The sequence below is a fragment of the Euphorbia lathyris genome, chromosome 4 (assembly GCF_963576675.1).
Source record: "Euphorbia lathyris chromosome 4, ddEupLath1.1, whole genome shotgun sequence".
In the NCBI taxonomy this organism is placed as follows: domain Eukaryota; kingdom Viridiplantae; phylum Streptophyta; class Magnoliopsida; order Malpighiales; family Euphorbiaceae; genus Euphorbia; species Euphorbia lathyris.
Genome location: NC_088913.1, coordinates 12,440,356 through 12,462,527, shown reverse-complemented (window position 1 = coordinate 12,462,527; position 22,172 = coordinate 12,440,356). Strand labels below are relative to the sequence as shown.

The following is a 22,172-nucleotide window of genomic DNA, read 5'->3' as shown; positions in this document are numbered from 1 at the left end:
ATTTAATTCTCGACCCCATTTGCACCCAGGGACGAATCTACAGTGAGGGCAATGGGGGCACTTGCCCCCACTGAGATCTAGGAAGAAATAAAATACCAGGTACTAGGTTTTGATTTCTGGAATTTTGCCCCCTCACAAATACTATTGATATATGCAGGAGCTTCTGTTTTGCGAGAAAGAAAGAGGTAGGAGAAGAGGACTGGAATGTAATTTTTTTTATCTTTCAATTAGAAAAAAACGACGTCGTTCCACTTAAGTGGAACGCCGTCGTTTTGTCTAATTGAAAGACAAAAAAGAATTTGACATTACAATCCTCAGTCCTCAATCGTAATTTTGTGAATCTCGTCAAATCCCCCAAATCCCTAATTTTGTCGATCTCTTCTCAAGCTATTGCCTGCTGCTCTTCTCTTTTCAGTTTATCGTCCGACCGTCGACCCCTCTCCTCAGTTTGTTCCGACTCTGCCTCCTTCAACTTGAAGGATTCAAGCCCCATCTCTGCCTCGGTTCGTTTCGTCCCCCTCTCCTCTGTTCGTTCTGTTTTGTACTTACTTTGGTGCTCTTCTCTTTGTTTGATGTTGGCTGTTGTTAATTGATTCTTTTATTTTATCCTGAACTGATTAATCTTGAATTTTGTTGTTAATCTTCTGTTAATCGATTCTTTGTTACTCTTCTCTTAATTTATCTTGAATTGTGTTTGTAGTTTGTTTGGTTGCAAATTGCAGGGACGAGTTTGCTTAATTGTTTCTTTATCCTGAACCGATTTGCTTATTTAGTAAGGGTTTGATTTGAACCAATCAATTTAGTCATGTTTGATTGATTTGCACCCAACGACCTACCAATTCCATCTACTTGTGAAAACCGAACCGCCCAGCGACCTACCAATTCTAGCTACTTATGAAAACCGAACCGGTTACTCTCAATTGAACCGTCCGAGTTGGCTCTAAACAAGTTTGGTTGGTTTCTAAAGCAACAAAGGAAATAAAACAAGAATCCAACTCAGTCACTCACTCAACCTTAACCAACCACCCAACCAGATGCTTTGGACGGCTAAACCACGGTTTTCTCGGGGCCGGTGGCTTTGACTGAAAAACACCTCAAAACCATACCCTGTCTTGGAACTTTCCCCCAAACCAAACCACCCCAACATTTTCTTCTTCCTTTTTTCTCTTCTAATCACCGCCACCACTTTTTTTCTCCCAATTTCTCCGCCGTCACCGTCGCCGGAAACCCAATTGAACAAAAGCTTCAACCTTTACTATCTCCCTTCTCTTCGCCGGAAACCCAATTGAAGATAGCATGGATGAAAATGAGGGGGAACATTTTGGAGAAGTAGGAATAACAACTAGTTTTTCTCAGTTACTGTTTTCCGATATCGGAGAAAATGGCGTTTTGTGTTCCGATTTGGGTTCACTTTCGGCCTTTGGCGGCGGTGATGATCGTTGTTTCTCTTCCAAACCTCCGAGAATGCTTTGCTTTGATGGTTATAATAAGCATAATCAGAAATCGGCGGTAACTTGCTGTGTCGACTCATCGCCGATTTCTTCTGCCGCCGCCGCCTCTGGCGGCGCTGTCAATGTCAGTGTCAGTACTACTGCAACTAAACCCAATGTGAGGGATTATATATAAAATTTAATTTTTTTAATTGGGTTTTTGTTAATTTGTTTAATTATTTAATGTTTTACAGAGAAGAAGAACAAATGGGTTAAGCCAAGAAACAGATAAACGGAATAGCGCCGCCGGCGCCGCCATAGCTAAAGCTCAAAGAAGCAGTAAAAAGATGAAAACGGAGAATCCATGCATATCCGGTGGCCAGCCTAAAGTGATTATATTATATTATATTAACATAATTATTAATTTATTGGTTTAATTTCTTTAATTCAACTAATTAATAATTAATCTGTGTGTTTTGAAATGGTATTGATTTTCAGGCAAGGAAGGCGAAGCTCGGTGACAGAATAGCAGCATTGCAGCAGCTTGTATCACCATATGGAAAGGTGATAATTCTATTCAATTTTTTATGTCTTAATACATAATTACACCTGAACTTTTAACTTTTTGCGGTTTTACACCCTATAATTAGATTTAGATTTATTCTACATTTAAGCTTAGGGAAAATTACCCCATGGCCATTGAACTTTACTCATTTTAACACACTGAACTTCAATTCTTAACGGTATGTCCACTGAACTTTATTTTTTTTTTAACACTGGTGACCATTGAACTTTAACTAATTCCTCAAAATGACCGGTAACGACCTTAAATTGAAAATATTCAAGAATTAAGGGGGTGTTTGGGTGCTCATTTTCGTGCATTTGTTTGCCTTTTCAGTTCGAAATTGATAGTTTTAGGTGTTTGGTTAGTGATATTCCTGCTTGCCTTCTACATTTGAAAAACAGGATTAGGTGTTTGGTTAGTGGCATCATGTTTGCTTTTTACACCTGAAAAGCAGCATTTTACAAAAGCAGATAATCTCTGCTTTTTGGAAAAGCAGCATTTTCCAACAGCAAATAGCAAACCGTAACAGCAAAAAGCAACAGCAAACGGGCCCTAAAATTGTTTAGAACAACATTTATCACGAAACTATATTTTTTATTTTCCAAAATTACTTTTTTTTTAGTTTTCTCTCTACAAATTCTCTCTCTCTCTTCTAACCAAAAAAATACCTAAATGACCTCAAAACGAAAATTTTCAAGAATTAAAGTTTCTTAGAATATTATTAACTTTTTGAACTTTTTATTTTGAGGCTGTTAATGGTTGTTTTGAGACGTTGAGTGGCCACCGGTATTAAAAGGTGCAATATTCAATGGTCATACTGTTAAGAATTGAAATTCAGTGACCACAATGTTAATTGGGTAAAGTTCAGTGGCCATGGGTGTAATGTACCCTTTAAACTTGTAATCTTTTTTATAATTGGTCCCCTAAAATTTTCGATTTTGGAATTTTCTAAATTTTTCAATTTTGAACGTAAGAATATTTATTTGCTGATTTGACATACTTCAAATATTACCACGATGATTACGAATCAAGGAATCCAAACGTGGATTTTAATTGAAGATTGCCAAATAAAATAAGCAAATAAATGTCTTATAGGTCAAAAAACGAAAGTTTAAAGTGTCAAACAACAAAAGTATAAAGTTTAGGTCATATTTCCAAATATGAGGAAAGGATGTCATATATAATATAGGAGGAAAGGATGTCAAATTACAAAAGGTTACAATTTCAGATATGTTTAATAAAGTTAATTTTATTTTAATTTCAATAATATTTAATTGGCATAATATCTATTTGGCTCCCTAAGGTTTTAAAATCAATTAGAACTTTAGACTATTAAAATCATCAATCAGATCATGAACTAACTAAAAATCATCAATTGAGTCCCAATTCTAAACAAAAATCATCAATTGATGTCTTATAGAAAATCATTCGATTGAACAGTTTCAAATCTTTTTCCATAAAATCATTTTGAACCAACACATAAATCATTACAATTTATAATCCTTTTGCGCAATTTGTGTAGAAAAAACCATATTAAAATGTCAACGTGTCACAAAATATGTGTTAATTAAGTGACATGTCACATACATTTTATTTATGGCTGTTGTGGCAGCCACGTGTTTGCTAAGTGGTACATCTTAAGCCACAAAGTCTTTCTAAAGAATCGCATTAAATATATGGTAGTATTACATCAACTTTATGTAAGCTTTCATACAGAAATTGTAGGAATGATTTTATTTAAGGGATAAGATGAAAAAAGAAAAAACTACATAGCCAGAAGTAATTTTATTTCTAACGTTTAAAATAGTGCAATTTTACCCATAATATTGATAAATTGGATCAATTTCAGATATTATTATAAAATGCATATATTTTGTTCTTTATTCTATACCAATTACACGTGTGTCGATTCTAAAAAAAATCATATTTTTTATGATTTAATAATAAAATTGAAAATTAAAATTTTTAAATTTGGCAAAATATTTGAACTTTTTGTCCATCTCGTATAAAATAAAGTATATAGTTTTTTTAATTTCATTTATATGTTTATGACATGTTACTAATTAGTGATAAAATGACGCAAATATGAATGGTAGATGACAGGATTCGTGATTGAGAAAGACAATTTGATGAATTATTTCTCAAATTGACCTAAGTTGTCAACGTTATGGGTAAAATTGTTTTTGACTGTCAATGTTGTGGATAAAATTGCACTGTTTTTTATGTTAGAGGTAAAATTGCTCTTGACTTGAAATGTTAGGGGTATATTTGCACTTTATCCCTTTATTTAACATTCTCTCACTTCCTTTATATAACACATAAATTAAGAAATACAATTAATATGGAATTAAATTAATGAATTTATATTGGTTAATTAGAAAAAAATTCTCGCATATGTCTCATGACATAAAGAATAAGCATTGGAATTTTTAAAAACACATATGGATCTAGATATAAAAATTTAATGCTTGGATTGAAAAACTAAACTGAAATTTTTTTAAAAATTAGAATATTTTATATTCGAGAAGAAAACTAATTTGCTGGAATGACATGAAATGACTACTAGTATTAGTGCAATTTAGCCACCGGTTAATCATGAAATTTTAGAATTTTGCACTCATATTTGCAAGCATTACCTTTTGTTTAGGACAAAGCTTTAATTTGGCAATTCATGTTAGCTTAGAAATATATCTAATTCTAGTATATTTACCGGAAAAGGGTAAAATTAATAGTACGGTTCTTTCACTTAAATGATGTTACATTAGCAGTTAGTAGTTAGATGATACATTATCAAAAAAAAAAAAAAAAATAGTTAGATGATACGATATCATTTGAGTAGAAAGACCATTATTAGTTTTGATCCACGGTAGAATTTTTTATTAAGAAGACCAGTTTTTCCTTTATTATACAAAATAGTAATAGCAACTATAATTCAATTTTATTCCAATATAAATTGATATTATATTTCCATTAGTGGTACCTGAATTTTGTATTAGTTCACATGTTAATATTTAGATTTTATTTTGTCTCAAAAATATACTTGAAGTAACAATGACCGGATAATTTAGTATATTTTATCGGTCAACGCGAGTTGACGAGTAAACTAATGATACCTAAACTTTATCATAATTTACCTTTACTTGAGGTGTATTTTTAGGACAAAATAAAATTCAGGTAATAAAGTGTGATTTATGTTAAAGTTCAAGTACCATTTATTTAATTTACTACTAAATTGTCTTCATAGTTACTTCATGAATATTTTTGAGATAAAATAAATCCAGATACAAAAGTGTCAATTATAATAAAGTTCAGGTACTATTGATGTAATTTACTCATTATAAAATAAATATAAATTTAGACTTAGTATTTACATATCAAATAATGTAATTTAAAATTTATTAAACTCAGGTGTAACTTTAAGGGGTAAATTACACCTATGGCCATTGAACTTTACCCATTTAACATTATGGTCACTGAACTTTAATTCTTAATTGTATGACCACTAAACTTTACACTTTTTAACATTGGTGGCCACTTAACTCTTCAAAACGATGATTGACGGTCTCAAAATACAAAATTTAAAGAGTTAATGATATTCTAAGGAACTTTAATTCTTGAAATTTTTTATTTTGAGGTCATTTAGGTATTGTTTGGTTAGGAGAAATAAAATGGATTTTCAGAGAGAGAAAGTAAAAAAAGTGATTTTGGAAAATAAAAAATGTGGTTTCATAGTAAATGTTGTTCTGGGCATCTTTAATTTTTGAATATTTTTATTTTGGGGTCGTTAACGGTCATTTTGACGAGTTAGTTAAAGTTGAGTGGCCACAAATATTAAAAAGTATAAAATTCAGTGGTCATATTGTTAAGAATTGAAGTTTAGTGCACACAATGTTAGAATGGGTAAAGTTCAGTGGCCATGAGTGTAATTTACCCTAACTTTAAGTTTCAATATCAGAAGATTTTTTTTTTTCTGGTAATTTTACAACTTCTAGCATTCTGTAAATAAATAAATACCAAGACTATAAATAAATTTTACATACATACTTCTTTTCTTAACAGAAAAAGATAAATAAATTTTCTATAAACGTTAGCTTAGAACAAAAAAAATTAAATTGTTTTTTGTTTTATTATTTTATGGATTATGGGTAGTGTAAAAATAGAAAAATGAAGAGGAAAAGAGAAAGGGTAAAAAAGGAAGTATTGGGAATTGAAATGAATGCATATGGTGCAGACAGATACAGCATCAGTGCTCCATGAAGCGATGGGATATATCAAGTTTCTCCATGATCAGATTCAGGTGCTCTCTTCTCCTTACCTGCAACACCCTGTGAGTCCCACTTCTTCTTTCTTTATTCATATTTCTATCACGTGCCCCATCCGGACCCACACGTGTCCTCATCAACAAATTGACACTGTATCAAAATTTATTATAACTGAGAACTTTCTATTATATTCTTGAAATTAAAAGATACTTGCATACTTTAAAAAAAAAAAAAAAAAAAATGTTTTTTTTAATGTAAGGGCATTGCACAAAATTTTTCTTTTTTTAAAAAAAGAAAAAATTTATCTCTTTCCTATTACATGTCTTTCTAGAAACTTTTTTATTTTATATTACATGTCATATTATATGATTAATACACATTAAATAACTCTTTCTGCTAATGGAGATTAATTAGAATTAACGGATTTAAATGAAATAAATAGTGGAATCAATAAATAAAGGGGCAGTAAAGTTTTTTTTCCTAATATTTTTAATTTCTATGCAACTCTCATGTAATATGAAACGGATGGAGTAAATGTTTTGACTGTTGACACGAGTTACTGAACTTTAACTAGACACATGTTCAGCTCGAGAGCGGCTTAGTTTGAGAACGGTTTTTGGGATCAAATTTGTTTCAAAAAAAATGTAGACATGTTCGTGGCCAGGTTAAACCGAGTTTGGGCCAACCCCATGGGCTTTAAAAAAAAAAATACTCAACCCGAGCTGAGAGTAGATCGCTGTTTAAATAGGCAACATCGGGTTTAAAAATTAAATTCCAGTCCAACCTATATAAGTCCACATAAAAAAAGAATATATAATTTTTTTTACAATAAAAAATAATATTTATATTTAAAATAAACATTTGACATAAAAAAAACAATTAAGATTGGCTTGAGTGGTTTCTCAAGTCGCTTAAGTTAGATTTCGAGATCAAGCCCTAGCGTACGAAGAAAGTTTTAATTGGGAGAAGATATACTTAAAAATATGTCTGACGGGTCTCAAACCAAAAAATCGAACAAATTATCAAAAAATAAAGTTATATAAATTTAATAATTAATATTAATAGATCGGACTATGTCTATCCGTGTTATTTTTATAAATCTCTTAGATGTTTGCTGTTTGCTGTTAAGTAGCAGATATTAGTTGATTTTTTTTTTTTTTTTTTTGTATGAAACTACAAATTTTTACCAAACGCTTTTTGTTTTCTGTTTAGACTTAAAAGACAAAAAGTAGATCCGAAAATTGGAAATAAACGGACATTAAATGTACCTGTTTTAACATTTTGATACTTTTTTAACATTAAGATAAAATATTATGTTGGAAAATAAACAATTTCCATTCGGGTGTTTGACTACAATACTTATAAATGGAAATATGAAAAAATATAAATATGGAAAGAAGTTTGGGTAAAAATGGAAATATGGAAAGAAGTTTGGGTTAGGAACATATTTTACTATTTTCAAAAAGTAAAATACTTTTTTAATAAATTTACTGTTAACTAATTTAAATTGATTTTGCTATAATTTCCCACAAATAAATGGAGCTCAAGACATCAAATTGGTCATTTAATTCGAAATATTTAAGGTGGTAGACCTCCAATTTTGCTTCTACTGACTCCGGCAGTGGTAAGTTTGACCATAGCAGCATTTACTGCATTAGACCAACTCTAATGGGGTGTTTTTAGTTGTTATAATCCTAGGTGTAGTTGTTACAAACTATTAGAGTGATTGTTATAAAAATTAATTTGTTAGTAACAACCAATACACAACTTCCTAAAATCCAAAAAGAAAAAAGTTGAAGGCCACGGATGGTGTTGGAGCGCCTGATCCACGCGCCAGATATGGCGCTTCAACGCCATCCTGCCTTCACTTTTTACTTTACAGAGATATATGGTAAGTTACCATTTGATCCTGTAGAATTACGATTTTGATCCTACAACATTACACTTTTGATATCTATTATTAATTAATATATTTTTTTTTTTTGACCTCATCTAAGTCACAATGGTTGTTAGAGCATCTCTAATACTTATGATTTAGTTGTTACTTTGAACATATTAGTTACAAACAACCATTAGAGAGGTTGTAACCAATATTGGTTTGTTATCAATATTGGTTACAAACCTTTTATCTCCCGGAGATAAACAATAAAAAAAGACAAAAACAGTTTTTGAAGATCACGCAGGAAGCCAATTGGTCTAGATGTGGCGCGTGTATTGACACCTCAAAATTTCATATTCAAGTCTGTACTTCCTCATTTTCCAAGGCCCAAAACGGTGGCTTTTGTCTTCTTTTTCTTAGTTTAAATTTTTTTTTATAATCCACTTTCTGTAACTATTGTTGTTTTCGTTTTTTTTTATATCATACATGTTTGACAAATAAAACTAACAATATTTTATTTCAATTTATTTTTCAAATATTTTAAGATTTGTAATTTATCATTAAATTATTTTTTATCTTAAAAGGTAATTATTTTTATCTCAACTTCTCCCACATAATTTTAATTTATTTGATTATTATTATTTATTTTATTTTATTGAAATAATAGTATGTATTAAATTAATTATTATATTGAATAAATATTTTTATGATATTAATAATTAGTATTTAATTTTTCTTAAAGGAATAATTATTATTGAATTAAATATATTGTTACATAAAAATTTGAAAAATTATTAATTGAATAAATATATAGTGTTTTATAATAAGTGGGGTCTACCAAAATTTGAAGTAATAAGACACTCTAATGGCATGTAACTAAATGATGTTATTTTTGATGAGGTGAAAGTGGTAAGTAATAAAGTTTGTTATTTACCACTAAAGATGCTCTTACCAACCATTGTGGATGCTTTTACTAACAGTGGTAAAATCGTGTAGGAGGATACTAAAAGTGGTGGAGAAGCAGCAGTAAAAGACTTGAGAAGCAGGGGATTATGTCTGGTACCAGTTGATTGCACCCTACACGTGGCAAGTACCAACGGTGCCGATTACTGGTCACCTGCCATGTCATCAACCAGGCAGTAATTAAATCCAGTCAGTTTTTTTTTTGCAGACTAGCCCGTTTTGGAAGGGGGTTAAAAAAGGTGAAAGTGAAAAGGGTTTTGACTTTTTTTTCGTTAGCATAGGGTAGGTAAAAATCTTTTTGTGGGTTAAATTAAGAATATACAGGTGGGTAAATGGGTGGCTATGATGGGACACTTGTACATTTTCTAGGCTTTTTCCATTTACCAATGCCATTTTTGAGAAAAGGGCTAGTTATGTCTTTTACGTATTTCTTCAAGGATTTGTTTTTCTCTTATGTTTATAGGTTTTTTTCTTAATTTTATAATATAAAGATAGTTAATTTCTTGGGTTAAGATGTAAAAATACCATAATTTTACATCTAACGTTTAAAATTGTATAATTTTATCTCTGATTTGGAAGTCAAGAGCAATTTTACCTTTAACGTTGATAAATTGGGTCAATTTAAAAAATAATTTATTAAATTGTCTTTTTAGTCATGAATTTTGTCATATACATTTCACACGTTTGTCATTTTATTAGTAACAAATCACAAATATATATTGAGATGTGAAAAAAATACACTGTCTTTTGTACGAATTAAAAAAAATTCAAAAATTTCATCGAATTTATAAATATTAATCTCTAATTCTATTATTAAATTATAAAAAAAGATCAGGCTTAATACATCATTTGCCTCTTAAACTTATCCAAAATGGTTGATTGGCCTCCTAAACTTTCAAAGTATCTCGATAGCTCCCTGAATTTGCATAAAATGTTCAGTTCGCCCTCTGAACTTGCGTAAAACGTAATCAATTGATCACTCGGTTGCAAAAAAGTAAGTTAAATGCGGAAAATGTATTCCACGTGTCTTAGAATGTTATTACATAATTCAAGGATAGAGTAAAAATGAAGTTATTACTTGATCAACTATAAACCTTGTATTCTCTAATATTACAACCCCAATACCGCGATCTTGATTGTTTTACTTTTTTAAGACGCATGCAATACAGTTTCCGTATTTACCTTACTTTTTTTGCAACCGAGTGATCAATTGATTACGTTTTACGCAAGTTCAGGGGGCTAACTGAACATTTTATGTAAGTTCATGGAGCTATCGAGACACTTTGAAAGTTTAGGGGGGCAATCAACTATTTTGGACAAGTTCAGGTGGGCAAATGATGTATTCTTTTTTTAGAACGAATTGATATGCAATTGGTGTAACATAAGGAATAAAAAAAATATCTGTTTTATAATAGTGTTTGAAATTTATCCAAATTATCAACGTTAGAAGTAAAATTGCTATTGGCTACAAGTGTTCGTGTAAAATTGCAATATTTAAACGTTAGATGTAAAATTGTTTCTAAACAAAACATTAAAAGTATTTTTGTACCTTTTTTAATACAGTTAAATCATATTTGAGTCAATTTTGAAAAAAGGTTATTTTATTAAATCACTTGTACCCATCTCTTATTTTATCTATATCTCTTAATGTTAATCTGCAAAAAAACTGTCCATCTTCCTAGAAAAAAAGCCATCTTTTAATAATATAATTGCAAGAATCTAAACAGCAGTCAAAATCCAGGAATACCCACGACCCAAGCAATAAGAAAATGAACCAAAATTTACCTCTTGAACCAAAATTGAGGTCATAAATAATATACAGTTAAAGAACAGATTAACTGAGATTGAGTACATAATGTACAATACAATCAAAATGGACACATTGATATGGGAACTGTATTCACCAAAATGGACACATTGATATTGTTCCAAACTGATTTAGCTGGGAGTTGTGCAATCTTTTCTGTTATTCTCATGTCTTCCATAAAAACAGAACCAAAAACCGTATGCGAATGTTTCCATTCTTGGTGGTTAGCTAAGCTAATTAAAAATTCTGGTCCGAAACCAACCCATGCAATTGAACCCCTTTTTATTGTTGGGAAAACTTCTTTGGGGATTTTCTCTAATGCTTTTTTGTGAGCTTCCAATGTTCTTTGAATCAACGTAAAGGAGGGCCAAAAAGCGCCTGAAAGAGTCGAGGAAATGAGGCTTAAGCTCCAGAAGTATGTCATATTTTTTTTGTCTATGTCAGCTCAATTAAAAAAAGACATATTCAGGCTCATATTTGTACCCTAATCTAAACAACACATATTCATAACACAAGAAACAAAGAGAAAAGAAAAAACCCAAATAGAAGTAAAACTTAAAACCTAAGATGTAGAGCTACAAAAAATATGATCCAAGCCTTACAATTTTAAGCATTTCAAAAAATCTTATAAGAGAAATGAAAAATAATAAAGAAAAAAGCTCAGTTACCACAATGCTAAAAAATCTTATAGTAAAAGAGCAGGGCTGGCAAAGTTGTTGTTGTTGTTGAAATATTAGGGGGTAAATTACATACGTTGTGTACAATCTTTACCCCAAATCACACTTTTATGTACAACCAAAATTTTGTCACACTAAACTGTACAAGCTTTAGGTGACTTCCCACTAAAGTGTACAGCCGGTTTTTTTGACCGGTCAACGCTGGTCAACTATGCCATATCAACATTTTTCATTGTAGAATTAAAAAAAGTGTAACCACTCTTTATGGAATGACTAATATATCCTCATTTCTCATAAAATTACTAAAATATCCTCATTTCTTCCTTCAACCCCTCTCCCCCCCCCGTTTCTCTCTCAATATCTTCTCTCACTCTTCTCTCTACCATTTCTCTCTCACTCCTCTCTCTCTCTACCATTTCAAAAGCCATGTCCGTCTGAGGTGGGTTACAAAAAGGTAAATAAATAAATAAACAAACAAACAAAGTAAAAGAACAGAGGAGGAGTGGTTAACAGGCTTGGGTACAAGAGTGAGGGGACTCAACTCCTTCTCCTTCAACGCCTCATCTTCTACTCTTCGCCCCACCACTACATCGTTTGTCAATCCCTTTGCCTGCATCAATTTTTCATCCCGTCAAACCCACGTCTTAATTAATTTAAACCATGTTTGGCTATCACCAACCAAATACAACAATCCTCGATTCCTTATTGCTAAGTGACAATTCGTTAAAAACAAACGAAACATTGCTTACTGTTAGTGATGGAAAATCTACATTGATTTTACTAGATTGTTGATTTTAATTTAAAGCTTTTGTTCCTCAATTTCCAATTTCAATCCTTCTTTTCACGTTTGGATCGTCGTTTATTGTTGACGGTTTCCATTCCAATTTCAATTCGATTTCCGATTATGTTTTTGTTGTTGACGGTTTCGGATCGTCATCATGGCTCCACCTCTGTCTTCATCGTCGCAACTCGTCCGCCGCCGTTCATCTTGTAGCCGCTCCGACCTGAGTTGAGATCTGAATTGAATCCATTATAAATGGCTGGCTTAAGCTGTAGGAACTAGCAAACTTACAGTAGATGGAGAATGATAAAGGAAAATGCAAATGGAAAGAGGGAAAATACAGAGGGGTAAGGCGGCGGCCATGGGGAAATACGCGTAGGAGGAATAGAGAAGATAGGGGAGGGATAGGAGAGAGAAAAGAATTAACATAAAACAAAAATAAAAAATAAAAATATAATTAAGGGTAAATTAGTCATTTAGTAGTAAGTGAGATCCACTTTTATTTGTTAGGAGTTTAAAAGTGATGAGGTGGCGCGTTGACCGGTTAAAATTACCTGCTGTACACTTTAGTGGAAGGTCACTAAAAAGTTGTACAGTTTAGTATGACAAAATTTTGGTTGTACATCAAAGTGTGATTATGGGTAAAGGTTGTACACCACGTATGTAATTTACCCAAATATTAGGAGAAAAAGATGGATAATACAAACTGCTTTACTTATTGCGAATCCCATGCATATGAAAAAAAAAATATCTCATTTCATTGAAAGCTAAAAAGCCGGGAAAACGAATTAAATCAAGTAGTCCCCGCTCGGGAAGACCTTTTTCACCTGATCCCAGCTAGGTAATCTCATAAGATGTCTTCTTTTCTCAAATAAACGAATTTAATCGAAAAATGACGGGAAAACAGCAAATATGATTAAACTTGAGGAAGCAAAAAATAAACAGTATACCTAATTTGGTTTGAAAAGGCCAGCGACTATGTTAAGCACCACCGATGTACGAACATGAAGCATCAGTTCAAGAAACCGGATAGAAATGTCAGCTCAACTCCTAAAGATAAGACTTTAGCTCTCCCACTGCTAGAAATGTCACATTACCACAATGGGTTCTATAAAGATGAAAAACACAAATGTATCAAATCTATTATAAACACAAAAACAAATAAACCAACACGTACTTAAAAACTTCATACACCAAATAAAACCTGCAAATCTGAAAAAGTAAACAAAAATTTATAAGCTCAAATCTAGAAAAAATCATAAACACTGATGTAATAAAAATTATAAATAAAGCAGTCTTAAATCCACAATAAAGCTGGGTTTTTTCAATCCAACAAAAATACCAAAAAACAAATCTAAAACTATTTTAATTAAGAAAACACAAAAAAAAAAAGAAGCTTAAATTAATGGTTTCAGTTCTAGAAGAATAACAGATAAATTAATTTAAAAAGAACAAAAACATAAAAACTTAATACCTAAGAAAGCAAAAGGAAAAACATGAAATTTGAAAGAAAAGCATACCATAAACTGAGAAATAGGATAAGAAAAAGGATAAATAAATGGTTCAAGTTTTACAATCCATGAGAAAAGACCTGCCAAATAGCATAAATTAAAAAGTTAATAAGCATATTGTAAAAAAAAGCAAATAAATCTGCAGAAAATTTACCTGAACAGTAGTTTCGTGTTCTTCGGCTGTCGAAAAAGGATCCTAAAGAGTGAGAGAACTATGTTCAGACTAAGACAAATTTAAACTCAATAAAAATACGCAAAGAAATGATGGAAATCTTACATCAGTTGCGGACCGATTCGAGGCTATGGGTGTGAAGAACAAATCCCTAAATCGTTGCTTTCCAAACCGACTAGGAGAATGATAAAGGAAACACAATATGGCTGGAGATTGCCAAACGGTAAGTCGGAGACGGGAAATGGAGGATGAGAGCTGGGAAAAAATGATGGACAAAAATGATGGAGAATAGGAAAACGCTTGGAATGAGAGAGAAACGGCGCAAGAGTAATTTGCAGGCACTATGAGTTAATTCTGTAGATATAAACCCTAAATGAATGGAGAGAAGAAAACTCTAAAATGTCCTTGATAATACGGTGTCGTTTGGGTGCTAGCTGTAAACAACCTCAATAATCTGAAGATAATGATAAATTACGTAAAAACCCCTCAAATGAGGATAAAATCGGAAAAAATTGAAATGACTAAAGAGGACACATAAAGTGAAAGAGAAAGAAGGAATAAGGGGTGCCATTGGAAAATTTTGCAAAAATTTTCAATTGCACTGTTGAATCACTTCACTTTTATAGTATATATATAAATATATAATTGTGTTGGACGTGATCTAAATTTGAGACTTGATATAAATTTGACTAAGTGTTTAAAGCCCACTATATATTTATTATAGGGCGTTTTGTACGAGTAATCAATGGAGAGAGATAGAGATAATAATGCAAGGCTCCTTTTTTTATGTTTGTTTTAGGATTCATTTAGTTTATCAGTTGTTTGTTATTACAGTTAAGTGCTGGAGAAGTAGAGATTCATTGATGTTAGAAAAAATAACTTCTTTTTTATGTATAAAAGGTAAAAATGAGTTATCCAATTAAACATCTAAAACTTACCATTTTAATATGAAAAGGCAAACATCAGTTCTCCAATCAAACACCTAAAACTCACGTTTTTAATATGAAAAGGTAAATATGAGGAGAAAATAGAGTAAACAAACACTTCCTTAGATATAGATACCTCCTTAGATATAGGATATGAAAAGGTTAATGTTATCCTCAAATCAATGTTATATAATTTAAGTAGAGCTAAATATAGTAAAATGTATTATTTTATCCATATTTTTATCCAATATACCAAACATGGAATAATAATTTGTAACTATCTTATTTTTATGGGTAAATAATTTATTAGTCCCCATATTTTTACATAACATACTGTTTAGTCCCTCTATTTATAAAAGCACATTATAAGATCCCTATGTTTTGCAAATATTAACCCTTTGGTAGGGATAGCAATAGTAGAATACAAAATAATCATGTTACTCTGTTATTTTGTCTATCTGTTTATGTCAAATATAACGGTTAAAAATCTAAAAAAAATAGACAAAAGGATCAAATGGTGAATATTGATAAAAAGATAGTGACTTTATAATGTGTTTTTCAAAATAGGGAGACTAAACAGTGTGTTAGGTACAAAGTAGGGAACTAATAAATTATTTATCCTATTTTTATTCACATCTCAATCTTTTATCTTTATCCACATATTAATCTTTATCTTTATCTCTATATCCATTAAATATCAAACGCTCCCTTAGAATCTCACAGACGATAAAAGAACGGTTAAGAATTTCATATAGGAAATTTATCACTTATAAAAAGCGTATATAAGGTGGTGTTTTATCACCACACGAGCGACTGTTGCCGTCCGGGTTGGGTTTGTATGGTCTGAACACTTATATTTTGTTAATTTATTTTAATTATTTATTTAAGTGTTTATAATCCGTGAATAATTATTTCACAATTAGTCTTCAGAATGCATTTTTCTTTTGAATGAGTCTCAATCAATCTGATTTTGCTCTATAAAAATCTCCACTAATTAAACCTTTTTGCACATTTTTTTCTCTATGAATATTTGAAACAGAAAATCTAGAGAGAACACATATCTTTTCTAAACTTTAAAAAATATTCAATCATTATTTTTCTTCTCCCTAGGTGTAGAATGTGAGCAATTCTTTACAGTGAAATCATAATTACAATTAATAAAGTCAATAACTCAACCCTTATAGGGGAGTATTCAGAATCAGTGTAAGTTCGGTAATTTTAGGGGAGTAAGTAAATTTTGTTCCTTCCTCTGAATATTTTTAGCATCATCAAAATAAGGGAGATTGTTGAAACCCAATTTTGATGAAATTTTTGACTATGACAAAAATTACAATTGAGAAATTAGATCCATTAAATAACTAAATTCAGAATTAAATATGTCCTGGTTATCTAACAATTTGTTTAAGTGTTAAAAATTATATAAGGCATATTAGACTACTTATATATATATATATATATAAGAAAATGGGCCTTTAGCGAAATAAAGGTCCGGCCAGAAGCAAGCCCAAACTCAGAAGAAGAGAACAACATTGTCGTCTTCCTTAATATTTACCATTCTGAGAAAAAAAACATAGAGAACATTCATATCTGCTATTAACCCATATCTCTCTGTAATCACCAAAATGGAAACGCTCCAGCGTGCAACCTGGAAGATCAGAAAAAAGAGAAAATCATTGGATGAAGCTTCTCAACGGTCAACAGTCTTTTGAGTCTGAAACGGCTAGTTTCCTTATTTGGAAAATTCAATAGAGGAACTAGAAGTTCTAAAGAAGAACATAAGTTGTTTCTTCTCAAATGCTCCTTCTGAATTCAAACGGTTAGTTTGAATCTCTGCCTATATGAGCGAAGCTTAAGAATAACTTCATACATAACCAATAGAGGAATTCAAGCATATACGAGATGTATTGTAAAAAACTAAAAATAGAGCAAAGTGCAATACACAAATCAAGTTCATATATGTGTAATTGATTAGAGAGAGATTAGTTCAAACATATTTCTCATCTGAAGAAATTTGTAATCTTTCGATCGTAAATCAATGAGTATTTATTTTCCTACTATTTGTCTTTACTTCTATTGAATTGTTTTATGCTCTGAATTTATCTCACACATTAATATTATGAATATTCATTGAAATGTGCATACATTGTAAAGCTTCAAAACCTCTGATAAGGAGTCATCCTTTGAGTTGGGAATTGTAAAAAGCTGAAGCAATCTTAGTAGATTAAACTACTGAAAAGCTAAGTAGATTGAAGTTCCCTCTGATACTGAAGTTACCCTCTATGTTATGTTGACTTGAGTAGAAAAAGTTTTTAAATGTGTAAATTACTCAATAGTTCTATTCACCCCCCATTTAGAACTAATCCGCCTTATTAGGGACCAACAACAACAATTTTTTTTTATGAGAAGGGGATGGAAAAGGATGTGCAAAGCGACACCAGAGAATGCATTGTATGTCGAACTTCCAAATATGAGACGACAAACACTCTAGGATTGTTGCAACCCTTACCAATACTAAGGTTAAAGGTAATGAAATGTTTAATGGTATTAATGGATAGACTCAATAAATATGCTCATTTCTTTAGCCTAGGCCATCTATATAATGTTGTAGATGTAGCTCAACTTTTCCATTACAATGTTTTTAAACTCGATGGTTCACATTCTACAATAGTGTCTGAGAGAGATCCTATATTTGTTAGTATCATTTGTTCTGAAATGTTTAGGTTGTATGGAGTGGAGCTGCTTAAATTCACTTCCTACCATCATTAGACAGATGGTCAAACAAAGGTAGTTAATAGATGTTTGGAGACTTATTTATGTTGTATGTCTCGTGAGAATCCTAAGTTATGGGTGAATTGGCTGCCTTTAGCCGAATGGTCGTAGAATACTAGTTTGCATACCACAATTCAGATGACTCCTTATCAAGGTGTTTATGGAGTGCCTCCGCCTATTCACATTCCTTACTACCCCAGAGATTCAGTTGTGGAATTAGTGGATCAAATTTCGAGGGATATGTAGGTAGCTTTGCAAGTGATGAAGTTCCAAATACAGAGAGCTCAGCACTAGATGAAACAATAATCAGATTCTTATAGGCCAAAAAAGGAATTTTCCACTTGAGATTGTGCCTATGTTAAGTTGCAACCATATAAGTAAAAATCAGTGGTTATATGCCACAATAATAAACTTTCATCCTATATTATGGCCCTTACAAGATTGAAGATGGAATTGGAACAGTTGCTTACAGGCTACAACTGCCAACAAGTTCAACAATACATCTGGTTTTTTATGTTTCACAATTAAGAAAAAGGATATCTGACCAAATTTTTGTCTCTATTGAGCTTCCAGATAGCTCCATTCCAATTCTTGCAACTGTTCTCGATGGGAAGATGGTGAAAAGAGGCAACATAGCTGCTACTAAAATTATGATTCGATGAGTTGGCAAGGGTGGGAGTTTCCTTATGACATGATAAAGAAGTTTCCTTATTTTGACCTTGAGGATAAGGTTCTTTAAAGGGAGTGGGTTGTTATAAGATTAAATGTTGCTTTGACCTCTTGAACATTAGTCATGCGTTTTGGTTTTGAATATGTCAAGAATTTGTTAGTAGGAGTTACACGTGTCATGTTTTCCTTAAATCTGTTAGCGCAATGTTCAAGGCGCAACAACCATGTATTCTTCGTAACGAGCTCATTTCTTTCTCATTTATAAAATGAGCTAAGTTTTTTCTCCCTTGAATCTCAAATTCTTCTTCTCGTTTTTATCTTATATCATTTGTAGATCCGGTCGAATTGTTACTTCTCAACCTCATTTATTTCTCATGTAACAAATGGTGATGCTTTACTCAACAATCTCGTTCCATTGCTAACAACTTTATTTCTCACGTTGTACCTATTTGGCAAGTTGATATAATTTCTAGGAACTTGATTCTTTCAATTAACATATCTTGTAGTTTTTCACAAAAATATAAGGATCTTACACATTAGCGTTTTATATAACATAATATATAAATAGAAAGATATAATATAATGATGTTTAAAAAAGTGTTGAAAATACGAAATAAGTATAATTCTTTATTTAATCAATATTACTTTTTTAATACCCAGTTTACATTATTATTTTGATGAAGAACTATGCATAAAATTAATCTTTTTCTTTAGAAAAAAAATCTATTAATAATAATATATTTTGAATTTATCATTAGGCTTGTCAATGGGGCGGGTTTGGGATGGGTCGAGCAATTCTATTCCCATCCCTATCCCGCCCTATTGAGAAAAATGGAGATAAATTTATCCATATCCTTATACCAATGGGTAATAGAAATCCTTATGAATACTCGCCTCATTCTCGCCTCATTCTGTATTTTTTCTAAACTAATATCAAATGCATACAGTTTACTAAATACATTTTATTAAAAAACATAAAATAAATAAATCCTTCTTAACTAAGAATAAAATATTATTAGAAACCTTGACATATCGTTCCCTCAATAATTGTTTCAATAATAAAAAAATCTAACAAAAATAAAACATTAAACATTCAGCAATATATAAACACAATTTCATTCTAATCATAATTGAAACTGAAATTTTGGAATAGGATGGAAATTCGAAATTAGAAAATAAATTTTAATTTTTTAGAATTCAAGCCTAAATAACGGTCGAATCAAAATTATATATATGTAATTTAATGTGGGATTACACTACAACAAAAACTATCTATAAAGGCAGTTTTTTTTTTTTCTTGTAGGGGCGGTTAAAACCGCCCCTACAAAGTCTAGGGGCGGTTTTACCAACCGCCCCAAATCTGCCGCCAAAGGGGGGCGGAGCTACAAAATAGGCGACGAAAAACACCACCGACGGTTAAAACCACCCCTACATAGATTATGCATTATTTATTATATATACTATTTTTTATATTCCAATTTGCTATCTACAGTAATTATGAATTAATTAATCAAATTTAAATGTACAAATCACTTCAAAAAGAACATATAATATGAAAAAAAATCAACTTTTGATATATTACTAAATTCAATACATGATCCTAAAATTTAAATTCAATACATGATTCTAAAATTAAAAAAGAAACTAAATTTGATGGAGTATGTCATTTCAATGTCACTAGCTTGATATTGCAACACTAATATCATTTCAATATCAAAATAAAACCATAACATGAGATTTCCTCTTGTTTCTAAGTTGTCGACGCCTCATCCGTGCTCATTAGAAACCTCAAAACTAATGGCATTGTCTCTAAGTGCCATATGTTGGTGAAGTCAAGCAAAACAATACTGCAGTACTCAACATAAACAGCTCCATATTCCCAAAAGGCTTAAGCACCAAATGTTTTTATAACTCTCCAAATTCCTGCAAGAATCAAATGCCATATTTGGTATTTAATGTCTCAGAAGCAATACAATCACTTAACCCATTGATAAACAAACAATTAAAAGTCCCTACTTTGAATAGATAGATTTGTCAATTAGCAAAACGAAGATGGCAAATCCCCAAATTTAAGACCATACAACCAAAATAAGCAAAATTTGGGGAGGATCGAAGAGAGCCTGAACATAATCATCCATTTTATAGCTTCCAAAACCAGATCTTGTTGAACTCATCAATCAAAATTGAAAATTAAACACATGATAACATACTAATGCCCTAGCTTGTGAGCTCAACAGAACACCTGTCTATAAATGAATTAATTGCATCATACTTCTTCTCTTTTTCTTCATGTTTTTCAGTAGAATCCGCAATCATCCCCTCGATTGAACGAAGTTGTTTCTCTTTAGCTTCAAGTTCTTCAGTTTTCTTCATGATCATGGCCTTGACTGAATCAAGACCATATTTATATATTATAAACACCATAAATGCACTGTTTTCATAATGTTGGGTGGCCTTTCTTAATCAATTTCCACAGAATTAGTTTTTAAATCCTTGATTCCCATCCTTGCACTCTACCCTAAACATTAGCTACCATTTCCTCAATTTCTCCCTTAATTATCATGAGAATTTAGTCTTGCAAATTTACTATATATTGCTTCAAAGGATTTTATTTGTGGCATTAACTTATGATCAACATATCCAACCAGATTCCTAGAGCTACATACATACTCATAAAAGAAATACAAATAGTAACCTCCTAAGTAGAAATAAAAAGATTAACAACCAAAGAACATTCATGACACATGAATCCCTTCAAAATTAAAAAGCAGTGGCTCATAAAATCTAACCAAGGAAGTAGGAAATGTAGCTAATAAAAGCTGGAATTCTTAATTTCCCACTAATGAATTGCATTTATGAGACTAAAGTGTGTCATATACATCTATTTAATGCAACAAGTAAATAAATTAAAAGAATTAATTGAAAGCAATAGATAATCACAAGCTAAGATGAATATCAAATTAAAGACCGAAATTGCAATGCCCACTGACAGATAATGACAAGAACAGAGAATCCTCAGAAATCAAACCATTACACCAACTTAGTTTAAAGATGCACACAACCCCAAATTTCAGAAGATTAACAAGTGTTATTTAACAAGTGCTAATATAACTAAAGCCAAAGACAGAGTTATTTAACAAATGAATTCCTGGCTCACCTTATCAAATCAAGGTCTGTCGTAGAATTTGAGAAACCTAAAGTAGCGAATCATTTAACGAAATCTACTCTTCTTTCTGCTCTTCATTTACTGAATTTGAGAAACCTGCACAATTGATTAGAATTATTCAGTAAAAATTTCACTTCGATATTGTAACACTTACACAATTGATCTGTTTAAAAATCCACCATACTTGTCATCCAAAACTTGAGGAGAATCTACTGTACCATCGCAGATTTCTCATCGGCCACATCTCACTATGGTTCTAAAATGAGAGTAGCGCGTCTTTAAATATAATCGCTCAAGAAAAATACATTTGTAAGAACAGAGGTTTAGGAATGGAGAACTGCACGATGGAGAAGAAGAAGAAGAAAGACGAGATGAGCTGAGGAAGAAGAAAGCATATCGGTGATTCAAAGTAAATCTAAAATCAGAGTAAACCTAAAATCAAATGATATGTTGGAATGGGCCTAAGGACTCTTTCTTATATGGGATATCCAAATGGACTTCTTTTCATAAAGCCCATGGGGCGGTTTTGAAAAAGGCCACTATTAAAAGGCTGCTAAAGCTCTCTTTTTTTTTTGTAGTGTTATTGATTTTATAG

At 31.4% G+C, this 22,172-nt stretch overlaps 1 protein-coding gene and 1 long non-coding RNA gene across 5 annotated transcripts; one reads left to right on the top strand and one right to left on the bottom strand.

The window, feature by feature from the left end:
• The first annotated feature begins 1,043 nt into the window (after window positions 1-1,043).
• On the top strand, window positions 1,044-9,682 carry LOC136225754 (transcription factor bHLH153). Of its 4 annotated transcripts, none has more exons than XM_066013863.1 (5): window positions 1,044-1,575; window positions 1,685-1,819; window positions 1,929-1,994; window positions 6,227-6,322; window positions 9,133-9,682. In XM_066013863.1, exons 1-5 carry the CDS (start codon window positions 1,297-1,299, stop codon window positions 9,277-9,279), a joined length of 723 nt encoding a protein of 240 aa, XP_065869935.1. In that variant the 5' UTR covers window positions 1,044-1,296; the 3' UTR covers window positions 9,280-9,682. The 4 variants fall into 4 exon arrangements, with proteins under 4 accessions (XP_065869935.1, XP_065869933.1, XP_065869934.1 ...); XM_066013861.1 differs by having other exon boundaries at window positions 1,044-1,581; XM_066013862.1 differs by having other exon boundaries at window positions 1,044-1,608; window positions 6,227-6,292.
• A 10,356-nt stretch (window positions 9,683-20,038) lies between these two features.
• Window positions 20,039-21,963, bottom strand: LOC136225998 (uncharacterized). Its single transcript, XR_010687421.1, has 3 exons — window positions 21,762-21,963; window positions 21,569-21,673; window positions 20,039-20,334 (listed from the first exon to the last, which is right to left on the bottom strand). It is a non-coding gene; the product is annotated as an uncharacterized lncRNA (long non-coding RNA).
• Window positions 21,964-22,172: the final 209 nt, after the last annotated feature.